General features: G+C 38.5%; 2 protein-coding genes across 2 annotated transcripts in view; one reads left to right on the forward strand and one right to left on the reverse strand.

Annotated features, from left to right (window-relative positions):
• LOC136265530 (docking protein 1-like) overlaps positions 1-3,282 on the reverse strand; it is a 13,441-nt gene extending 10,159 nt beyond the window's left edge. The window contains exons 1-2 of the mRNA XM_066060402.1: positions 3,100-3,282; positions 2,263-2,587 (exon numbers count right to left, since the gene is read on the reverse strand). Coding sequence (XP_065916474.1) covers positions 2,263-2,587; positions 3,100-3,117 — 343 coding nt within the window. The 5' untranslated portion in view covers positions 3,118-3,282. The remainder of the gene's footprint in view (positions 1-2,262; positions 2,588-3,099) is intronic.
• On the forward strand, positions 3,173-18,945 carry LOC136265537 (spectrin alpha chain, non-erythrocytic 1-like). Its single transcript, XM_066060409.1, has 58 exons — positions 3,173-3,263; positions 3,405-3,633; positions 3,686-3,811; positions 3,866-4,090; positions 4,147-4,251; positions 4,410-4,501; positions 4,904-5,165; positions 5,216-5,280; positions 6,481-6,589; positions 7,544-7,783; positions 7,840-7,950; positions 8,009-8,086; positions 8,138-8,293; positions 8,345-8,549; positions 8,707-8,749; positions 8,878-8,947; positions 8,997-9,065; positions 9,115-9,231; positions 9,282-9,408; positions 9,462-9,514; positions 9,567-9,636; positions 9,686-9,753; positions 9,801-10,043; positions 10,265-10,411; positions 10,597-10,757; positions 11,051-11,165; positions 11,214-11,402; positions 11,490-11,581; positions 11,653-11,797; positions 11,855-11,971; positions 12,021-12,085; positions 12,132-12,231; positions 12,287-12,435; positions 12,487-12,535; positions 12,584-12,730; positions 12,893-12,996; positions 13,047-13,209; positions 13,261-13,345; positions 13,397-13,581; positions 13,636-13,740; positions 13,794-13,903; positions 13,963-14,061; positions 14,112-14,232; positions 14,291-14,545; positions 14,598-14,696; positions 14,750-14,797; positions 14,848-14,959; positions 16,038-16,251; positions 16,866-16,938; positions 17,004-17,120; positions 17,167-17,282; positions 17,337-17,400; positions 17,445-17,612; positions 17,666-17,760; positions 17,813-17,968; positions 18,132-18,278; positions 18,465-18,615; positions 18,673-18,945. The coding sequence occupies exons 2-58, from the start codon at positions 3,421-3,423 to the stop codon at positions 18,790-18,792; spliced, it is 7,230 nt and encodes a 2,409-aa protein (XP_065916481.1). The 5' UTR covers positions 3,173-3,263; positions 3,405-3,420; the 3' UTR covers positions 18,793-18,945.
• Positions 18,946-18,950: the final 5 nt, after the last annotated feature.

Below are 18,950 nucleotides of genomic sequence, written 5' to 3' on the forward strand. Positions count from 1 at the left end.
ACCAGCCAAAAATGAACCTTTTTTTTGTTTAACATACCACACCATGTTGTGTATATCTTACAACAAACACAGGAGTGCCACATCTTGCACTCACTTTAAGAAAAAATAAAACATGTCTGGTAACTTTAAGAAGGAGTTACACTAGCTTTGTATCACGACAGCATAATTACAGATGGCTGTTAAGACAAAATGTACCTGACAACAAGATTTGTGACTTAGACTGGGAAAACTGGTCTTATCGCCTATTTAAAAGTATCGAGAAATGTCAGTTTTAAGTGTTTAGTGTGTTGTAGCTCAGCAATGGTTGAAGCTATGTGTACCACTTTTATACCAATTCCTTACCTTTAAGAGCATCCACTGTGCAAGTAGCCAACACTTCAGTTGATGTTGACTGTGCAAGGAGAACTCCAAAAGGGGTGGGTGGCAGGGGCTGGAGGAGGGTGAGAAGCTGTTGTAAAAAATTAAAGAGGAAGGCATAGGGATGAATTAGGCCAAGTTATGGGCCATTCAGATCTCAAAACTGGCTAAAAGAAAAGACATCTATTTATATCACAAGTCTTTATTCAACACCATGGAACTGTACAGCCACCACAGGCCAGAGCTCCATTGGGACCCCAGATTGCTTGTACAGAATGCCACTGTACTTGGGAAAAGCAGCCAGCAAAAGTAGATCACTCGAGTCTAGCTGATTTTGATCGTGAAATTTGATAGTTTATTCATGTAGCTTTGTGTTTTAGTGAAAAATTAAATCTGTTGTCATGGGCAATAAGACTGGTTTTCCCAGACCCAGTTACATTTACACAAGTTACCACTATTTAATGGCAGAAAAGACTGGAAATTTTCAGTAGCCATTAATGGCTTTCCTTTTGAAAATGTACAGTAAATTTTGCCAACTAGCTAATGGCCCATGGGACAACAAGTGTCATCTCCTAACTCAGATCTCAGAGGTATCCTGAGCATGTAAAGTACTTAACTGGTACTGTGTCATCAAACACAACACAACTCACAAGTGCCTATCCTACCAGTGTTAATAAACCAAGTCCCATATATGGAGTGGGTTACATGTGATATGTACATCTGCAAAATCTGTGCATTAAAGGCCAAGTTGCAGATTTGATTGTCATTGCTTTGGTTTGCGACAGAAGTACATGAAAGCCACGAGCTCAGCTGCTTTCCTGGCCATATATCACTGATATGTGAGACTGAGCCCTGAGATATACATATTTCTGCTAAAAGACTTGACCATCTATTCCTGTACCTACAGCTTCTAGTTACAGAACACTGTGGGTTGTACAGTAGTAAGCAGGTCCATTACATTTTTGTACTATCCCATAAAATATACCTATTGTAAAAATGAAGCGTGTCTTATTAAACAATCCCTAGTGCTATTTTAGCAGCTTCAAAAAAAATTTAGCCTGACCTTGCATATTATGAATTTATGATTGGTACTTCTAAGCATTAGATTTACTGCAGTCTTAAAACTAACACTAAACGCAGAAATCACTTGATCATGCAAATACAATAATTATGATGTTTTCATGAGTTAAAAATTGTATAAATGTTTGGTGACAATATCCGGAGAGGTTTAAGTGTAATGGGATTTTAAGTATTACAAAATGTGCAGTGCGGTACCGGGCGTATGCACAGTTATATTTACAAAGAACCATCAATACTGTAAAACCTCAAGAAATAAAAACGTGCGCGTGTATATCAAACAGCACTACACATTCATACAAAATTACACATTAGAATAGTAGCCTATTTGCACACAAAGTGATCTGCCTAATGCTGAGAAAAATTGTCTCTAAGACATCACTGTATTTAACACACTGAAGGCTTCCTATTCTAACCATATACACAACACCAAATACTATTGACAATGTAACGAATAAATAGAACATGAATCACACGCGCCATTCACATAACTAATGAGATTAGCTTTGCAGAAATTAGTGAAACTTCATTTAGTGACCACCTTGTAAATAAGACCACTGTACTATAAGTGGCCATGTCAAGCAGCCCCATAACATAGTTAAAGGATGCTTCATTACCCTTATTAATAAGACCACCTCATTTAGTGGCCATATCAAGTAGGTCCCAAACACATAACTACAGTGTCCTTCATTACCTCAAAGACTTATCTCATTTTAGCGATCATGTCAAGTAGGTCCCAAACATAACTTCATGACATCATGAAACAATAATAGAGGTCACATTTTTATTGTCCCAAAGTTGGCCATATTAATTGTACAAGCAACTGACCTTCTTTAGTATTGAGAGTCATTTGTGACTGTAGGTGTACTAACCAGGTATCCATCATCTCAGCATCTTTTGCTGCCAAAATAAGTGTTCCTTCTGGGTGCTTCACGATAAATGTATACTTGTATGAGCACTCGTGTGCTATGGACACATGTACCCATGGAGATAACACTATGATGCCTTTAGCCGTCTGCCTTTGCCACCTCTTCTTGGTGTCCCTGTACATAGTTAACATAGGCACACTGGCACTACGTTTCAATACAAACAGCATCGGTCTCCAGTCCTTGCTTGATGTGCTAAGGAGATTTTTTCCTTTCTCCAATTCACTCTATAGAAATGATGTGCATGTTATAGAATTGACATTCTCTAAAATGTTACTAGGGGCCAAACTGTTCAAAACATCCTGTAATGCTATTATAACCCTGTTAACCATTAAATCCCCTTCCAAGCCAAACCTTAAATGGATCATTTAGTCAGGCACTGGAGAGTAGCCTACACTGTACACAACACACAATTCTTTATCAATGGAAGCACTGTACATCTTGAATACATTATATCACAATGTTGAACATAACTGGGCCAGACTTTCAAATACAAATTGAAAGGCCTCCTTCCACAACTACCTTGAGTAACATTCAGTGAGGCTTGCTAGGATTGTTATAGTGTAGTACAATACATATGATAGTTGAGGGTACACGTCTATGATTGTATTTTAATTGTTTAACTGAATAACTTTGTAAATTAAGTGATTCACAAATTTACCCACCAATTTTTCTGCTTAAGACACATCAATTTGTATGCTTTTTACTAGAACAACGATAAAATGTTTGAATAACTCACTTCCCAAACAACCTCCATAGGGAGCGCTTCTCTAGCCGTGGCCGATGCCTTCTCATAAATGTTTATTGGCGCGCCTAGGATGCGCTTAATAGGATAGTTCGGATCACGTGTGTAGGCAGGAGACAAAGAAATCTACCTTTACTCTTCCAAGTTGCTCGTCTACTGTAAGTGCTGGTTTTGTTTTAGTGATTTTGCAACACTTACCATATCGAAACTCTAAAATAATTGTCAATAAATTTGTTAATTGTTTCGCTGCAAGGTTTACGCCCCCTTTTACGAACCACTTTCCTTTGATGTTGACATAGGTGGGGCTGATTTGGGATGGAGAGCGCGGACAGCGTGCGACAGAAGCGAGAGGAAGTCCTACGTCGCTACCAGGAGTTCAAAGAGAGCGCTAAACAACGGCGCCAGAAATTAGAAGAGGCAAAAAGGCTACAACAATTTTGTAGAAATGCTGAGGAACTTGAGACATGGATTAACGAAAAGATGCAAATCGCCACAGACGATTCGTACAAGGACCCCACAAATATCCAGGTTAAACACATTAGTCCAGTAAGGCTTTAGTGTGCATCTCACATTTCTACAGGGGAAGATCCAGAAGCACCAAACATTTGAAGCTGAAGTCGCAGCCCACAATAACTCAATTACAGCTTTAAATAATTCTGGTCAGCAAATGGTTGAACAGCAGCACTATGCCACGCACATTATAGAGGTGCGTCCTTAAGTAAAACTATAACATAATTTAAATGTTCGGTTACATTTTTAGGAGCGTTTGCAATCAGTTGCCGAGCTGTGGCAGTCACTTTTGGAGAGTTCAGAGGAGAAAAGATATAAACTGCTTAACACGCAAAAGAGGGAACACTTTTTGCGTGAGGCAGATGAAGTTTCGTTGTGGATTTTGGACCGCAAGGCAATAGCTACTGCTGAGGAGACGGTAAAAGATCTCGAACACGTGGAAATGCTACAGAAAAAGTTTGATGATTTTCAAAAGGCATGAGTATAGTTCACTAATTGAACTGCATATATCACTGTGTTTATTTACTGCAGGATTTGGTTGCTAACCAAGTTAGGGTAGAAAACATCAACAATTTGGCTGACAAGCTGTCCCGTGAGGGCCACCCTGATCAGCAGCTAATTGAGAGTAGAAAACAAGTGAGATTAAGTTTTCCAATATTTTGAACCTCTTGAAATCCAGCTTTAAAAGCATAAATAGAGTTGTACGTACTTAGGTGTCCTTACAATGGAATGTGTAATATACATTGGACATATGTAGGTTTTTTGTGATGGGTAATGTGTTTATGTTTTGACAGAGTGTCAATGAGTCATGGGAGGAGCTTCAACAACTGGCTAAACACAAGGGAGAGAATTTGTTTGGAGCACACAAAATTCAAGCATTTAATAGGTAATATTGTAAACATGTGCCTTGCATGCATCTGTACACACAAGAAGCAGTGCCTTCATTCGTTCCCTGTCCAAAGATGAACCATTTCCAGCTAACACCCAGGAGGGTGGATAGGCGATCATGGGTGGATAGGCACACCCATGATTGTATGTCCATGCGCAATAGGAGGGATCTGAGTTAGTGACCTGAAATCTACCTGGACTCTACTAGAATCCATGACATGCATGATGATGTGTATGTATGATGTAAACTCTGCTGTTGGCTTGTAAGGAAAAACTAGGGAACTCTGACCTCCATCACATAGTCAGAGACAAGGGTGTATGCCAAAATACACACACACTGCACAACAACATGTGCACACACACAAATACACATTATTATATGTGTACACAATGATCCTAGGGATGCAGATGAAACCAAGAGTTGGATAAATGAAAAGGACACGGTCTTATCATCAGATGATTATGGTCGTGATCTGGCTAGTGTTCAGGCACTACAAAGGAAACACGAAGGACTTGAGAGAGATTTAGCTGCTTTGGAGGACAAAGTGCGGCAGCTAGGGGAAAAGGCCAGGACACTACAGGCACAATACACTGACAGCTCTGATCAGATAGCTGCCAAACAAGCTGAGATTGTTGGCTCCTGGGAAGGATTGAAACATAAAGTGAGTTTATTGAAATGTGGAGCAATAGTATTTTTTATATGCTTTAATAGGCATCACAAAGACGTCAGAAACTGGATGAGTCTCATAATTTTCAGAGATTTTTAGTTGACTATAGGTGTGTGCGTGTGTGCGCGTGTGTGTACATGTGTGCATGTTGTGTGTGTGTACGTGTGTATGTGTGTGTATACGTGTGTGTGTATATGCAAGGCTCCGGGTTTTATGCTTGGTTACCTGTAGTTGTTGGTTTTCGTTCAAAAAATTTTCCTTGTACTGCTGTAGTCTACCTGGCTGTGTAATGGGGACCTGGTGTCAACTGGAGAAACAAATATTCAATTGTTCATTTCTTGCAAAGCAGTGTTTGGGTTGTTGTGGAACTTTCCATGAGACATTGCGTAGTCCTCCTGTGAGTTGCTAGTCCTGCTCCAGAGGAGTTACTCTAGTAGCTGAGTGGCATACAATGTATGCCATCTGCCAAAGAGTACAAAACATTGCATACTTCAGCCGGCAGTTTGTGTTGCCATCTCCTGTTCATACAGGGCATTTTGAGGCTTCAGCATATGGGATGTAGTCAATCTGCTACAGGTACCCAGTGCTGGTTCACTGGACTGTAATGACTGTGCTGCCACAAGCTCACTTTGCTTGCTTGTGTGTGTCCCCGTGCGTGCGTGTGTGCGTGCGTGCGTGCGTGCATGCGTGTGTGGTCAAAGACTACAATGTCATTGTATAGTACTAATCACATATAAATGCTCAGATAGCTAATTTCAAAACAGATAATCTGAGTTGAAACCAGAGTTGAGACATTGAAATTGAGGACGACATCAAACAAGTGTGTGTTCACTCACTCACTCATCTTTTTTTTCAGTCAGTTTGTAGCTACATGAATGATGCATTGAGTATAATGCCACTTGTCTGTCTCTCTCCCTATGCTAAGGATAGTGTGTGCACACATACAGTAGTGGGGCTTCATGTGGGGGTTACTTGTCCTGCCCATTACAGAGACAGTATTCTAGTGTGCTTTCTGCTTTGCCTTTGTTGTGTGTGCGTGGTGCATAAACCCAGTCAAGCAATTAGAGTAAAATCACAAGTTTTCTGCTCAGTGATGTCTAGTTGTTGTTTTATTGCTCCCAGTCTACCAGGTATGTTATTCAGTAGCTCACAAGTCCTTGGCACAGTCTTCCTGTAGATTACTTGTCTAGCCCCAGAAAGGACCGCACCAACCCTAGTACCTAGTTCACAGGTACCCCATTGCTGGCAGTAACAGTTCATAGTTGCTGGGGGATTTGTTTGCATGTTTTTATCCCTTATATTCCACCAGGGACTTGTCATCATGGATGCATGAAATGTCAGTACTCCTGAAGAGTGAAGAGCTAGCTAAGGATGTTGCTGGAGCAGAGGCACTGCTACAACGTCACAATGAACACAAGGTAGTTAAACTATTTATAATGGACATTTTGAGCATGAGAAATTTTTACCTGTATTTACTGCAATACAGAAAAATTTCTCTTTAAGAATTTTTGGGGGCCATACCTGTTGCACCAAAAATCTTTACCCGTATTTGGGATTTTTTTTTATAACGAATCCTTTTTAAAAGGGTGTTTCTCTATATTGAAACCTGTTGTTGTGCATGCAATGCTGTCTGTAAAAAATGTAATAACACCTAATTATTTCCATATTATCCAGTGAAGCACCATCACACAAATTTGGTAATGCCACACACAGAGCATATTGGGACATTAAAGAACACCATACTGTACTGCCATTACAAATACCTCCTCCTTAGAGTTTATGTTAAGATACGTTCTGGTGTTTAATATCAGAGTGTTTTCAAATGTCTTTATGCAAGGTGATAATTGGTTGTAATTGGTGTAAGGACGATGTTGGTTAACTGGTTAATGGTGTATGACTCAGTACTATGTGATCACTGCTTAACTAAACCATCAACACTAATCATTGGCCATTTAGTGGTGTTATCACCAGTGCAGCTTGAAAGGGTGTCAATCTTCGTGTGTGTTGGTGGTTTACAGCAATCATGCCAGGCTATTGGTCTCTGCTTTGTATAACCAATACGGGTGTATGTTAGTAATGGCATTGACCACTTCAATCCTTTAATCCTTCAGCCTTTCTGTTTTTTTAAATGGTATAAACTGAATTGTTTAGTTATTATGATACATCTGGTTCAAATTTTTTTTCTTGTATTTGTAGAAAATCTCAGAAATATTATTTGTTTAATAGCTGGTATTACATCATACATACATACACAGACACTATTCTGTTTTGTCACTTTGCCCAATAATAATTTTGGTTTAGATGATTATGAATTTGCACAGAAAGTTCGAACATGTTACTCCTACATATGCATGAACTAATAACAATTTTAGGGAAAATTGGATGCAAGAGAAGATGTGATAAAAGCGACCACACAATTTGGACAATCCCTACTCTCATCCGGCCACTTTGCATCAGAAGACATCAAAGAGAAGCTGGTATCCTTGGTGTCTGAGAAGAGTGCTCTTCTAAAACTGTGGGAAGAACGACAAGCACAGTTCAGCCAATGCATTGAGCTACAAGTGTTCCTTCGTGAAGCTGAACAAGCAGATGGATGGATGGGCAAGCAAGAGGTACTACACACAACACAAGAAATGTGATAAAAACACTTAATTCCCTCTCATTGTAGGCATTTTTAGCTGCAGAAGAGTTGGGTGATTCCTTGAATGGAGTTGAAGTGTTGATTAAGAAACATGAAGACTTTGAGAAAACTTTGGTGGCTTGGGAGGAGAAGTTTAAAGTACAGCAGATGTATTTACGTATTTGTCCTTTACCACTTCAATGAATATATTATGTAGGCATTAGATGAGAGTGCACAACGCCTAATACAGGCTAACCACTATGCCAGTGAAGATGTTGAAGCTAGAAAGAAATCAGTAAGAATTGTGGTTGAGTTATTTAAGGTACAGAAATATTTGCTGTCCTAGGTACTGGATAGACGTGCCCAACTACATGCTATGGCAAAGGCTCGGCAAGAGAAATTAGAAGACAGTCGAAAGTTACAGCAGTTTTTACGAGATGTTGAAGAAACTTGTTTGTGGATTGCAGAAAAGAACAAAATAGCTTGTGATGAATCATATCGAGTAAGCGAACTCTGTTTAAAAGAAAGTGTTTTTTAAAATTTTATTCTAAAGGACCCAAGTAACTTACAAAACAAGCTACAGAAACACCAAGCTTTTGAGGCTGAGCTGACTGCTAACAAGGGTCGGGTGGACAGTGTTACTTTAGATGGGGAGAAACTTGTGGACAATGGTCACTATGCTTCAGATGAGATTAAGAGTAGGGTTGAGTCACTAGAGGAACTGTGGAGTGAACTGCTAGCATTGTCAAATGATAAATGTAAGTGTGTGTAGTGTGTGTGTGTGTGTGTGTGTGTGTGTGTGTGTGTGTGTGTGTGTGTGTGTGTGTAGTGTGTGTATAGCGTGTGCATATATAGTATATTATGTTTGGGGTGTCAGATGTGCTGGTAAAATTAGGACACGTTTTTCATATGCAGGTCAGAAGCTTCAGGAAGCTAACCAACAGCAACAATTTAACAGGTATGAATTGTTGTAGTGTAATGTTTCCACACACGCTAAACTGAACATCTTACAAATGAATGAATTTAATTTCCTTTGATATGGCTAGCTCAATTATAACCAATTACACACTTATATGGTTTCTAAAGGGCAGTAGAGGATATTGATTTGTGGCTAAACGAAGTTGAGGGTCATCTAGCATCTCAGGACTTGGGAAAGGTACGAGGAAGCTGATGACATTATATAATGCAATTACATGTTTTATCAGGATTTGGTTAGTGTTCAGAGCCTTCAAAAGAAGCATATCTTATTAGAAGCAGACATAGCAGCCCACCAAGTATGAAAATATTATGCAATTCATACAATCAATATCCTAATATTGTCAGGATCGAATTGATTCAATTGTCCAACAAGCGGAGGGATTCGTTTCTGAGAATCATTTTGATTCAGATGCTATTGTTTCAAAGCAACAGGCTTTGGTTACAAGATATGAGAATGTTCAGGTTAGATTTATGACTGAAAATGGAGTTTTTGTAACTACGCGTCCTTTTAGGATCCACTTGCCAAACGCAAGGCTAACCTGGAGGCTTCTCACCAATTACAGCAAATATTTCGTGAAATTGAAGATGAAGAGAGCTGGATTCGGGAAAAAGAAGCAGCCGTATCGTCAACTAACTGGGGTAGGAAGTGTAGAATGATTCTTAAGCACTTTAAATGTGTCTGTACCTTTCAGGCAAAGATCTTGTAGGAGTACAAAACTTACAGAAGAAACACCAGGCACTTGTGGTAAGTGTGTGCATGTGTATTTACTTGATAACGTTCAGTCATCCTTTCCCAGGCTGAGATTACTGGCCACGAGGCAAGAGTTAAGAAGGTTTGCTCGGATGGTGAAGCCATGGTAATGCAAGGTAAGCGTTTTAAATTTAAAATGCAAATCACCAACCCACTGACACACAGGTCACTATCGTGCCAGTGACATTCAAGCTAAAACAACCAACCTTCAAGAAAAATGGGAAACGCTAAAGGTCAGTTAACCTTAATAGCATCACTATATTTATTTCTTTAAATCTAGGAGAAGGCTGCCAACCGCAGTGCTAGCCTAGAAGAGTCATTGATGGCACAACAATATCTTTCTGACGCTAGTGAAGCTGAGTTGTGGATGAAAGAGAAGGAGCCAATTGTTGCTAGTAACGATTATGGAAAAGACGAAGATTCTGCACAAGCTTTACTTAAAAAACATGAAACAGTAATGGCAGATGTGACCGCATTTGGCTCGACAGTGGAGACACTGAAAGAACAAGCCAGCAAGTGTAATGTATGTCAGCTAATATTTACAATGCACTTCCCATCCTTGTTTTAGACGTATTAGGCTATAACATACATGTAGAAACTAGTGTTTTATGTAAGCTAAGTAATCATCAAATAATGTTACATTCTTACATGGAATTACAGAATAGGAAGGATGATGTTACATGCTGATTACTTGCTGTTCTTAAATGCACACCTGCTGTATGTATTCTGTTTCCCACAATGCAGCCACCAAGTGCAAGCATGGTAGAGCAGTCACCACCTAAAACAAACAAGCAGTATGTCACGGCATTGTATAGCTACCAGCCAAAGAGTGCACGAGAGGTGGCAATGAAGAAGGGTGATGTCATGGTACTATTGAATACATCACACAAGGTGAGGTTTGGTGATATCATGTCATTGTGGACTTGTTAGTAATTGGCATTTAATTTTTACTGTGTTTCAGTTTCTACACCTGTGTTTTTGATTGAGTTAACACTTTTTCTTCATTTTTTGTCATGTTCTGCAAGAAACCAACTTTTGTCCGTCATGCACAAGTTCAGATCAGATTGTATTTGTAGGATTGGTGGAAGGTTGAGCTTGGTGACAAGCAGGGCTTTGTTCCTGCAGTCTACGTCAAGAAAACAGATGCCCCACCTCTCAACAGACGGGAATCGTTTGCAATGAGACCAGAACAACAACAAGAGAGCATCGAAGTACGACAAAAAACCATCAACGAACGGTATGTGCTTCAGGCAATCAGCTAATTGCCAATTAGCCGAGAATTGAAATAGTTGGAAAGTTCTTGCTATAATAATACACTGAATTCCATTGACATGATAGACTATAATACAGTCTTCAAACATGAAACAGGCAACAGCCTTAATAGGGTCATAGACAAATTCTTGACATACACACCTGTATGTTGTTATGTGTTTGTGGATGAGACGCCCAGTAGCTGTTAGAATGTTTCCCATATTAACACTGATAATCATTGCCTGTACAATGTCCTCCCTCATTATATTGTTTTTGTAGGTATAAACATTTACAGCAGTTAGCTAAAGAGCGTAAACAGAAATTGGATGAGTCTCGTAAAAGACATAAACTGAGTAGAGAAATAAACGAACTAGAGTCTTGGATAAATGATAAAGTAATCCCTTACTTTTTAAAAAAACATGATTATATTTCTTGATTTTAGGAAGCTGTGGTTAATTCAGATGAGCTAGGGAAAGACTTGGAGCATGTTGAAGTGTTACAAACAAAATTTAATGACTTACAAAAAGATTTGTCGGCCAATGAAGCCCGTCTCAACGGCATCAGCGAAATGGCTGAGCAAATGATACAAGAGGGACACACCGATACTGACACGATACAACACGAAGTGGAGGTGTGCATGTTACAATCATATCTGTGTTGTTTTACGGATTGTTAAACATTAAAGAATTTAGTTAGTGTATTGTAATATTGTTTACAGACACTTATTGGTCATTGGGAGTCACTGTTGACTATGACTGAGAACAGAAAGAAAGCTTTAAGTGGTTCCCACGAAGTTCAAAAGTTTATCAGGTTCGTAATGATTTTGATTAATGCTACCACGTACCCCACATTGCATATGATTTTAATTTTTTTTTCCACAGAGATGCTGACGAGACGAAAGGCTGGATAAACGAAAAAGATGTTGCATTATCATCAGATGATTATGGACGTGATTTAGCCAGTGTTCAAGCCCTGCAAAGGAAACACGAAGGATTAGAAAGAGATCTGGCTGCCTTAGAAGACAAGGTCAAATAATAACTTAAACCTAATTATTCTTTAACCAATTACTTATTTTAATTGTAGATCAAGTTTTTAGGCCAAGAAGTAACTCAGTTAGTTTCAGCCCAACCAGGAAATACCAAAGTAGTAAAAGCTAAGGAAAAGGAGGTGAACGATTGTTGGACAAAACTTCAAGCTAAGGTGCCAAGTTGTGAATACCCAACTATTTTAATTACTACCGACTTGTTAGGCTGCCATGAGAAAAGCTAAACTTCTAGAGTCATATGACTTGCAACGATTTCTCAATGACTTCAGGTGATGCAATATTTGCCTACTTTACAATGACATCAATGCCTTACAGGGATCTCATGTCTTGGTTAAACTCCATAACAGCTCTTGTATCATCAGATGAGCTTGCTACTGACGTGGGCCGTGCAGAATCCCTTCTTGAGCACCACCAAGTAATGCCAAAACAATTGTGAATTCCAAACATTTTTTATTTATGATCTATTTTAGGAACAACGTGTGGAAATAGATACCCATGCTGCTGGTTTTCAAACATTTGAGTCATTTGGGTTACAGCTACTAGCTAACAACCATTATGCCAGTACTGAAATTAATGAGAAACTACAGACTGTAAAAACGGAAAAAGAAAACCTAGAACGGTGATTTATTTATTCAATTGGTAAACTGTTGTTTTCATATTGTGTGTACAGGGCTTGGAATAACCGGAAAGAACGCCTTAAACAATGTCTAGACCTTCAGGTTTGATGGTATTATTTTAATTAAATTATTTGGACTTATAACTTCCAGGTATTCAACCGTGAAGTTGAGGCTGCTGAAGCATGGATGGCAACCAGAGAAGCATTTTTAGCCACTGAAGATGTGGGCGGATCTCTAGATGGAGTAGAAGCATTAATAAAAAAACATGAAGACTTTGACAAATCACTTAATGCACAGGTACTGTGAAATACTCTAATAGAACAGTCAACTAACTTGTATTAGTATATGGAATATTTCCACTAATTTCTGAAGCATTTCTGCCTATTTATGGAATATTTCCACTAATTTCTTTCTATTTATGGAATATTTCCACTAAGTGTGTATTTCTTATTTTAATAGGAAGAGAAGATTGCATCACTACAGACGTTTGCTGATGAACTTATTCAAGGCAGACATTATGCGGCAGCTGAGATAGCAGAACGGAGAGCAGATGTGTTGGGAAGGTAAACAACCACAAAATCTCACTTTTATATCTCATTGAACTCACATACAGATGGTCCAAGCTAAAAGCTGCTCTGGTGGCTAAGAGAAACAAGTTGGGTGAGAGTCAGTCACTACAGCAGTTCAACCGAGATGCTGATGAGGTTGATACATGGATGATGGAAAAGATGCAGACGGCCAGCGATGAATCTTACAAAGATCCAACCAACTTACAAGTAAGCATTTTAACATATGGAGAATATTGTGTATTGTAAATTTATTAACAGGGCAAGCTACAGAAACATCAAGCATTTGAGGCTGAAGTTGCTGCCAATGAAGAAAGAGTCTTTGCAGTCATCAACATGGGTCAAAGTGAGCCAGTAAATTACATTGACATATGCCATATTTATACCAAATATTTAGCACTGATCGATAATCGACAATGTGCCGGTAGCGATCCTGAAGTGAGACAACGTATTGATGCACTCAATGATCAGTGGGAGGGGCTGCTAGCTAAGAGCAATGAGAAAACCCAGAAGCTTAAAGAAGCTAATCAACAACAGTTGTTCAACACTGGTGTTAAAGACCTTGACTTCTGGCTAGGAGAGGTGTGTAAATATTATTCAATTTTGAAGCCAATAGTAATATATTTCACTATTTAGGTTGAAGCTCTGTTGTCATCTGAAGACATTGGCAAGGACTTGGCCAGTGTACAAAACTTACTAAAGAAACATCAGTTCATTGAAGATGACATAGCTGCACATGAGGTGAGCAGATTTTCTATTGATTTTCACACTGCGTTGATCAATCTGTTACATAGGATCGTATCAGTGATTTGAATGCACAAGCTCAAAGATTTGTAGATCAAGGCCATTTCGATGCCGATAGCATTCAAGCTAAAACGCAAGCAATCAACGATCAATATGCAAAGTATTGAGACGGTTGCTACGCTATACTCATTTTATACATAACTGTGACATATTCTGTAGGTTAAAAATACTAGCAGCATCTCGTAGAGAAAAGCTAAATGATTCACTAACATTACAACAGTTTTATCGCTCAATTGATGATGAAGAAAGCTGGATAAAGTATGTGTCTACTATAATTTTTTTTAGAATACCTCGTGATTTTCTTACAGAGAGAAAAAGCTTTTAGCTAGCACAGAAGACTTTGGAAAAGATCTCACAGGTGTGCAAAACTTACTAAAGAAACACCAGCGGTTCGAAGCAGAATTGGACGGTCATGACAGCAAAGTAAAGGTCAGACAGAGAGGTTCTATATACCCACCACAATGAAAATTACAATGTGTATTTCCAGGCGGTGCTACAGAATGGTCAACTGTTGATGGCCACTGATCAACAAGCAATGGCAGATATTCAACATCGTTGTTCTCAACTTGAAGACATGTGGAGGGAACTTAAACAGTGCTCGGCCAGCAGGAAACAGAAGTTAGAGGATTCACTTGCCTACCAACAGTTTTGTGCCAACGTGGATGAAGAAGAATCATGGATAGGTGAAAAGAATACACTTGTATCTGCGGAAGATTCCGGAGATACTTTAGCTGCAGTACAGGTATGGATGCAGTAGCTGTATTGGTCATTACATTTTGTACCTCTGTCAACAGGGTCTATTGAAAAAGCATGAAGCATTTGAGACAGATCTTCAAGTCCATCACGGAAGAGTTACTGAAATATCTACTTCAGGTCAACAGCTAATAAAGGAGGTAATGATGTATTTAAAGGTATTTGCAAATCCTATATTATTTTTTTTAAATAGGGTAATTATCAAGGGGACAGGATACAGTCAAGAGTTACTGGAATGGATGTAATACAATCATGATCTTGTGGTTGTTATATTTTATGTTATCTTTACAGAAAAGACTGTTGGCTCTGAAAACTGCTGCAGAAACTCGTAAAGCTCGACTAAATGACTCGGCAGCTTTTCTACAATTCAACTGGAAGGCTGATGTGATTGAATCATGGATCAGTAAGTTATTTACAGAATTGCAGGGCAGATCTAGGATTTCCAAAGGGTTTGAGTTGAAAGTTGAAGCTCAATGGGTCTAGGAATTGGTCTTTGTTCTTAATAGTTTTGAAGAATTTCATTGATGGATGTTTTGATTAGAGTAGTTGACTGCTCTATTAGAGTATTTCAATTTTTTGCTGCTTTTTGGTAGTTTACCCCTGAAATATAAATTTGACCACCTCTTGTTGATTCCTAGAAGAGATTAGCTCTTTTCTTCTCACTCTTTTCATTGCCCATGTATGCTTTAGATGCAATTGCACCTGTAATGTGTAGCTCCTACTATCTTTCTAGCTAGCATGTAGTAAAAATTTGGAGGGGTGTGCTTCAGCCCCCCGGCCCATGCATCCCAAATTCTTCCTTAAAACTGTACACAGGTTGTTTATTTTAATGCTATACAGATACGTATTATTTGTAAGCAGTGTTGTAAACTATGGTAAATGTAACCAACAAGAGCAGCGACTCCTATTAAAAACTCATGATAGGGCAGTGGCCTCACTCATGAGGTGGTTGATAAGCATGTAAATACTAGGTTGTGTGGTCATGTTTGTGTTGGTCACAATAAGTAGTCTGTGGTTTCATTAGACAATAAATTGTTGTACAAATTTACCATGTGAAAACTTTGTAATTATCTGGTTTAGAGGTGACCTTTCCAAACAGGTGGGAAACTCTTCCTCCAATATACATGAATGTTGTTGCTATGTCTTTGTAATTGTAATAGACCAGTAAGTTTGTACAGTGGTGTGATGTGCAAATTTATGAAGCTGCCAACTTTCCAGCATAATTGCGATTGCTATACGTACGTGTGAGACGTAAATGATTTCTCTGTAGTTCCATGTATCTCTCAGATATTATGTGATTGTGATAAAACTTTAGGATTTTGGCAAAACACCTTCACCCGAAAATAGAGAAATTTGGATGTCACAGGCATTAACTACTGTATGGTATTACCAAGAGTACTCTTGGTATTACAATAATTTTACAGTTCTATGCAATTATAAATAATTAGAAATACTATAATGTAACTATAAATTTTGCACAGGTGATAAAGAAAGTCAAGTGAAGTCTGAAGATTATGGAAAGGACATTTCATCTGTACAGACTTTGATAACAAAACAAGAGACATTCGATGCTGGTTTAGTTGCCTTTGAAAACGAAAGTATTGCCAACTTGACTTCACTGAAGGATGAGCTGGTAGCAAACAAGCATTCAAAATCTGTACAAATCCAACAACGTCACTTAGAAGTCACTAAAAGGTATGATTATCATAAACTTGGTTAAAGGGGTGAAGAACTAAGCAAATGTCTCCGTGCATTTTATTCTTTTTATATTACAACCAAGGTTTCTTGGCCCTGAAGTGCCCATGTAAGGCAATTCCAAATGGTAATTATGTATCTAAAGCTACGAAATTTGGACTTTAGTTGTGGCTGCTCAATTAGAGTATATTTTGGGTTACCTGACTGTTCTATTAGAAGTATAACATTTCTTTCAGGCATTCATTTATTATTAGCAAAGGGCAAGTGAGGGGACTTGGTACAATTACACAGTGTGAATCAGCAGCATGTGGCAATTTTTGATTTTTTTTTATAAATTGGATTTGAATGTTTTATTTGAATACATGACTGCTCTATTAGAGTATCTCAATTTTACAAAGTGGAAGGATTCTGACCCCCATACCCCCCTCCCCCCCCCGCTGTTGCTATGCATACGGTTCATTTCTGGAACTTTTTATATATATCAGTGTAGAAAATTTGGCCTATATTTCTGAAAAGATGTGTACATAGTGGACTGGGAACTAAAGAACTACACTATACATTAATTTTGGATAGCTTAAATAATAATAATAATTGCTGTTTCATTACTTATAAAGGTGGGAAAAATTATTAAAAGATTCTGAAGCAAGAAAAAACCGTCTGCTTCGTTCACAAGAGCAATTCAAGAAGGTAGTGTTATATTTATACTATTGTGGTATTCATTTACATATGAATACTTCTTCTGTGCTACACAGGTTGAAGAATTATTCTTAAGCTTTGCTAAAAAGGCATCTGCATTCAATAGTTGGTTTGAAAATGTTGAAGAAGATCTTACTGATTCTGTTAGATGTAATTCAATTGAAGAAATCAAGGTGATTATTTAATATTAATAGAATTACCATGACAACAACGTTACAGGGACTAAGAGATGCACACAGCCAATTTCAAGCATCACTTGCATCAGCAAAATCTGAGCTAATCCAATTATCGACTCTTGACCGTCAAATAAAATCATACAATGTCACAAACAATCCGTTAGTAAATATTAATTTTAGTTCATATGTGTACTCAAAATATTTGTAATACAGGTATACTTGGTTTACCATGGAATCACTTGACGATAGTTGGCAAAACCTTCAAAAGACCATCAAGGTATTGTTGTATCATACTGTATTAATCTTATCTGACTAATGTAGGAGCGAGAAGCTGAACTATATAAAGAGGCACAACGGCAGGAAAGAAATGACGAACTACGTCAAACATTTGCTCAACATGCTAACAACTTTCACACATCACTTACAGAGACCAGAGCCATGCTGGTTGATGTGTCAGGCACATTAGAAGCACAGCTGGAAGCTGTTAAGGTATTTGTGTACACACAGAAATGAAGCAATAAAATTTTAATGCTTTCTCACAGGCAAAGAAAGATGACATTGCACACCGTAAGGAGATGTTAAGGAAGATTGAAGAACTTGGAGCTCAGATGGAAGAAGCACTTATACTTGATAACAAGTTAGTGGCACTCTCATGTACAATGTAATGCAGTATTTGTGTGTTTGTGTAGGTATACAGAGCATACCACAGTTGGGCTGGCACAGCAGTGGGATCAGCTGGGCCAACTTGTGATGCGCATGGAACACAACTTGGAGCAACAGATACAAGCTAGGAATAATGCTGGAGTGACTGAAGAACAACTGAAGGAATTCATGGCTTCATTTAGGTGCATTATGTGTGGTGTAAATCACGCATGCACTGACACACACACACACACACACACACACACACACACACACACACACACACACACACACACACACACACACACACACACACACACACACACGAATGTATACATTATATTTACAGTTTGACTGTTCTATTAGATACTTTGACAAGGATCGTAGTGGGAAGCTGGACATACAGGAATTCAAGTCATGCCTCAGATCACTAGGATATGATCTAACCTTACTAGAGGAAGGACAAACTGATCCAGAATTTGAGGCCATCCTTGACACAGTGGACCCCAACAGGTAAAGCTGTTTAATAGTACGGATAAACCTGTCTATTCTGACCAACCTGAAGGCCTGGTTTTAATTTGGCTGGTACCCTGTAGCCATGTTAAGCAGGTTGCTTTGTACATCAATGACATTTGGGTTTTCGCAGTGACCAGAGTATTCACCATACAACATAGTTGATTTGTACATTTAACTCTCCAGAACTGGTCAGATATCAGCTCAGGAGTTCATGACGTTTATGATCAGTCGAGAAACTGAGAATGTTGACTCAGCACAAGAAGTTGAAGAAGCATTTCAAGCTATTACAGCTGGAGGAGACCGCCTGTATGTCACTGAGGCAGAACTTTACCAGGCAAGCATCCCTCATTCAGACCACATAGCTGTATATTAATATATTATAATATTTTAGGCATTATCTAGGGAGCAGGCAGATTACTGCATAAAACGGATGAAACCTTACCAAGGGCCAGATAAAGTCCCTGGTGCCCTTGACTACAAATCATTTGCTCAAACACTTTTCTCAACATGACAGATGTACAACCCACACAATACTATATTCCCATAATTATATAGTTTATGCTGATATGATTTTTAAAGGTACTTGTGTTTAGCACTTATTGTAACTACGTAGATTTTAAAGGTATTTCTAAATTTTTACAAATAAAAATTATTAATTTTAGAATTACG

This window comes from Dysidea avara, chromosome 9 (genome assembly GCF_963678975.1).
Source record: "Dysidea avara chromosome 9, odDysAvar1.4, whole genome shotgun sequence".
NCBI lineage: Eukaryota > Metazoa > Porifera > Demospongiae > Dictyoceratida > Dysideidae > Dysidea > Dysidea avara.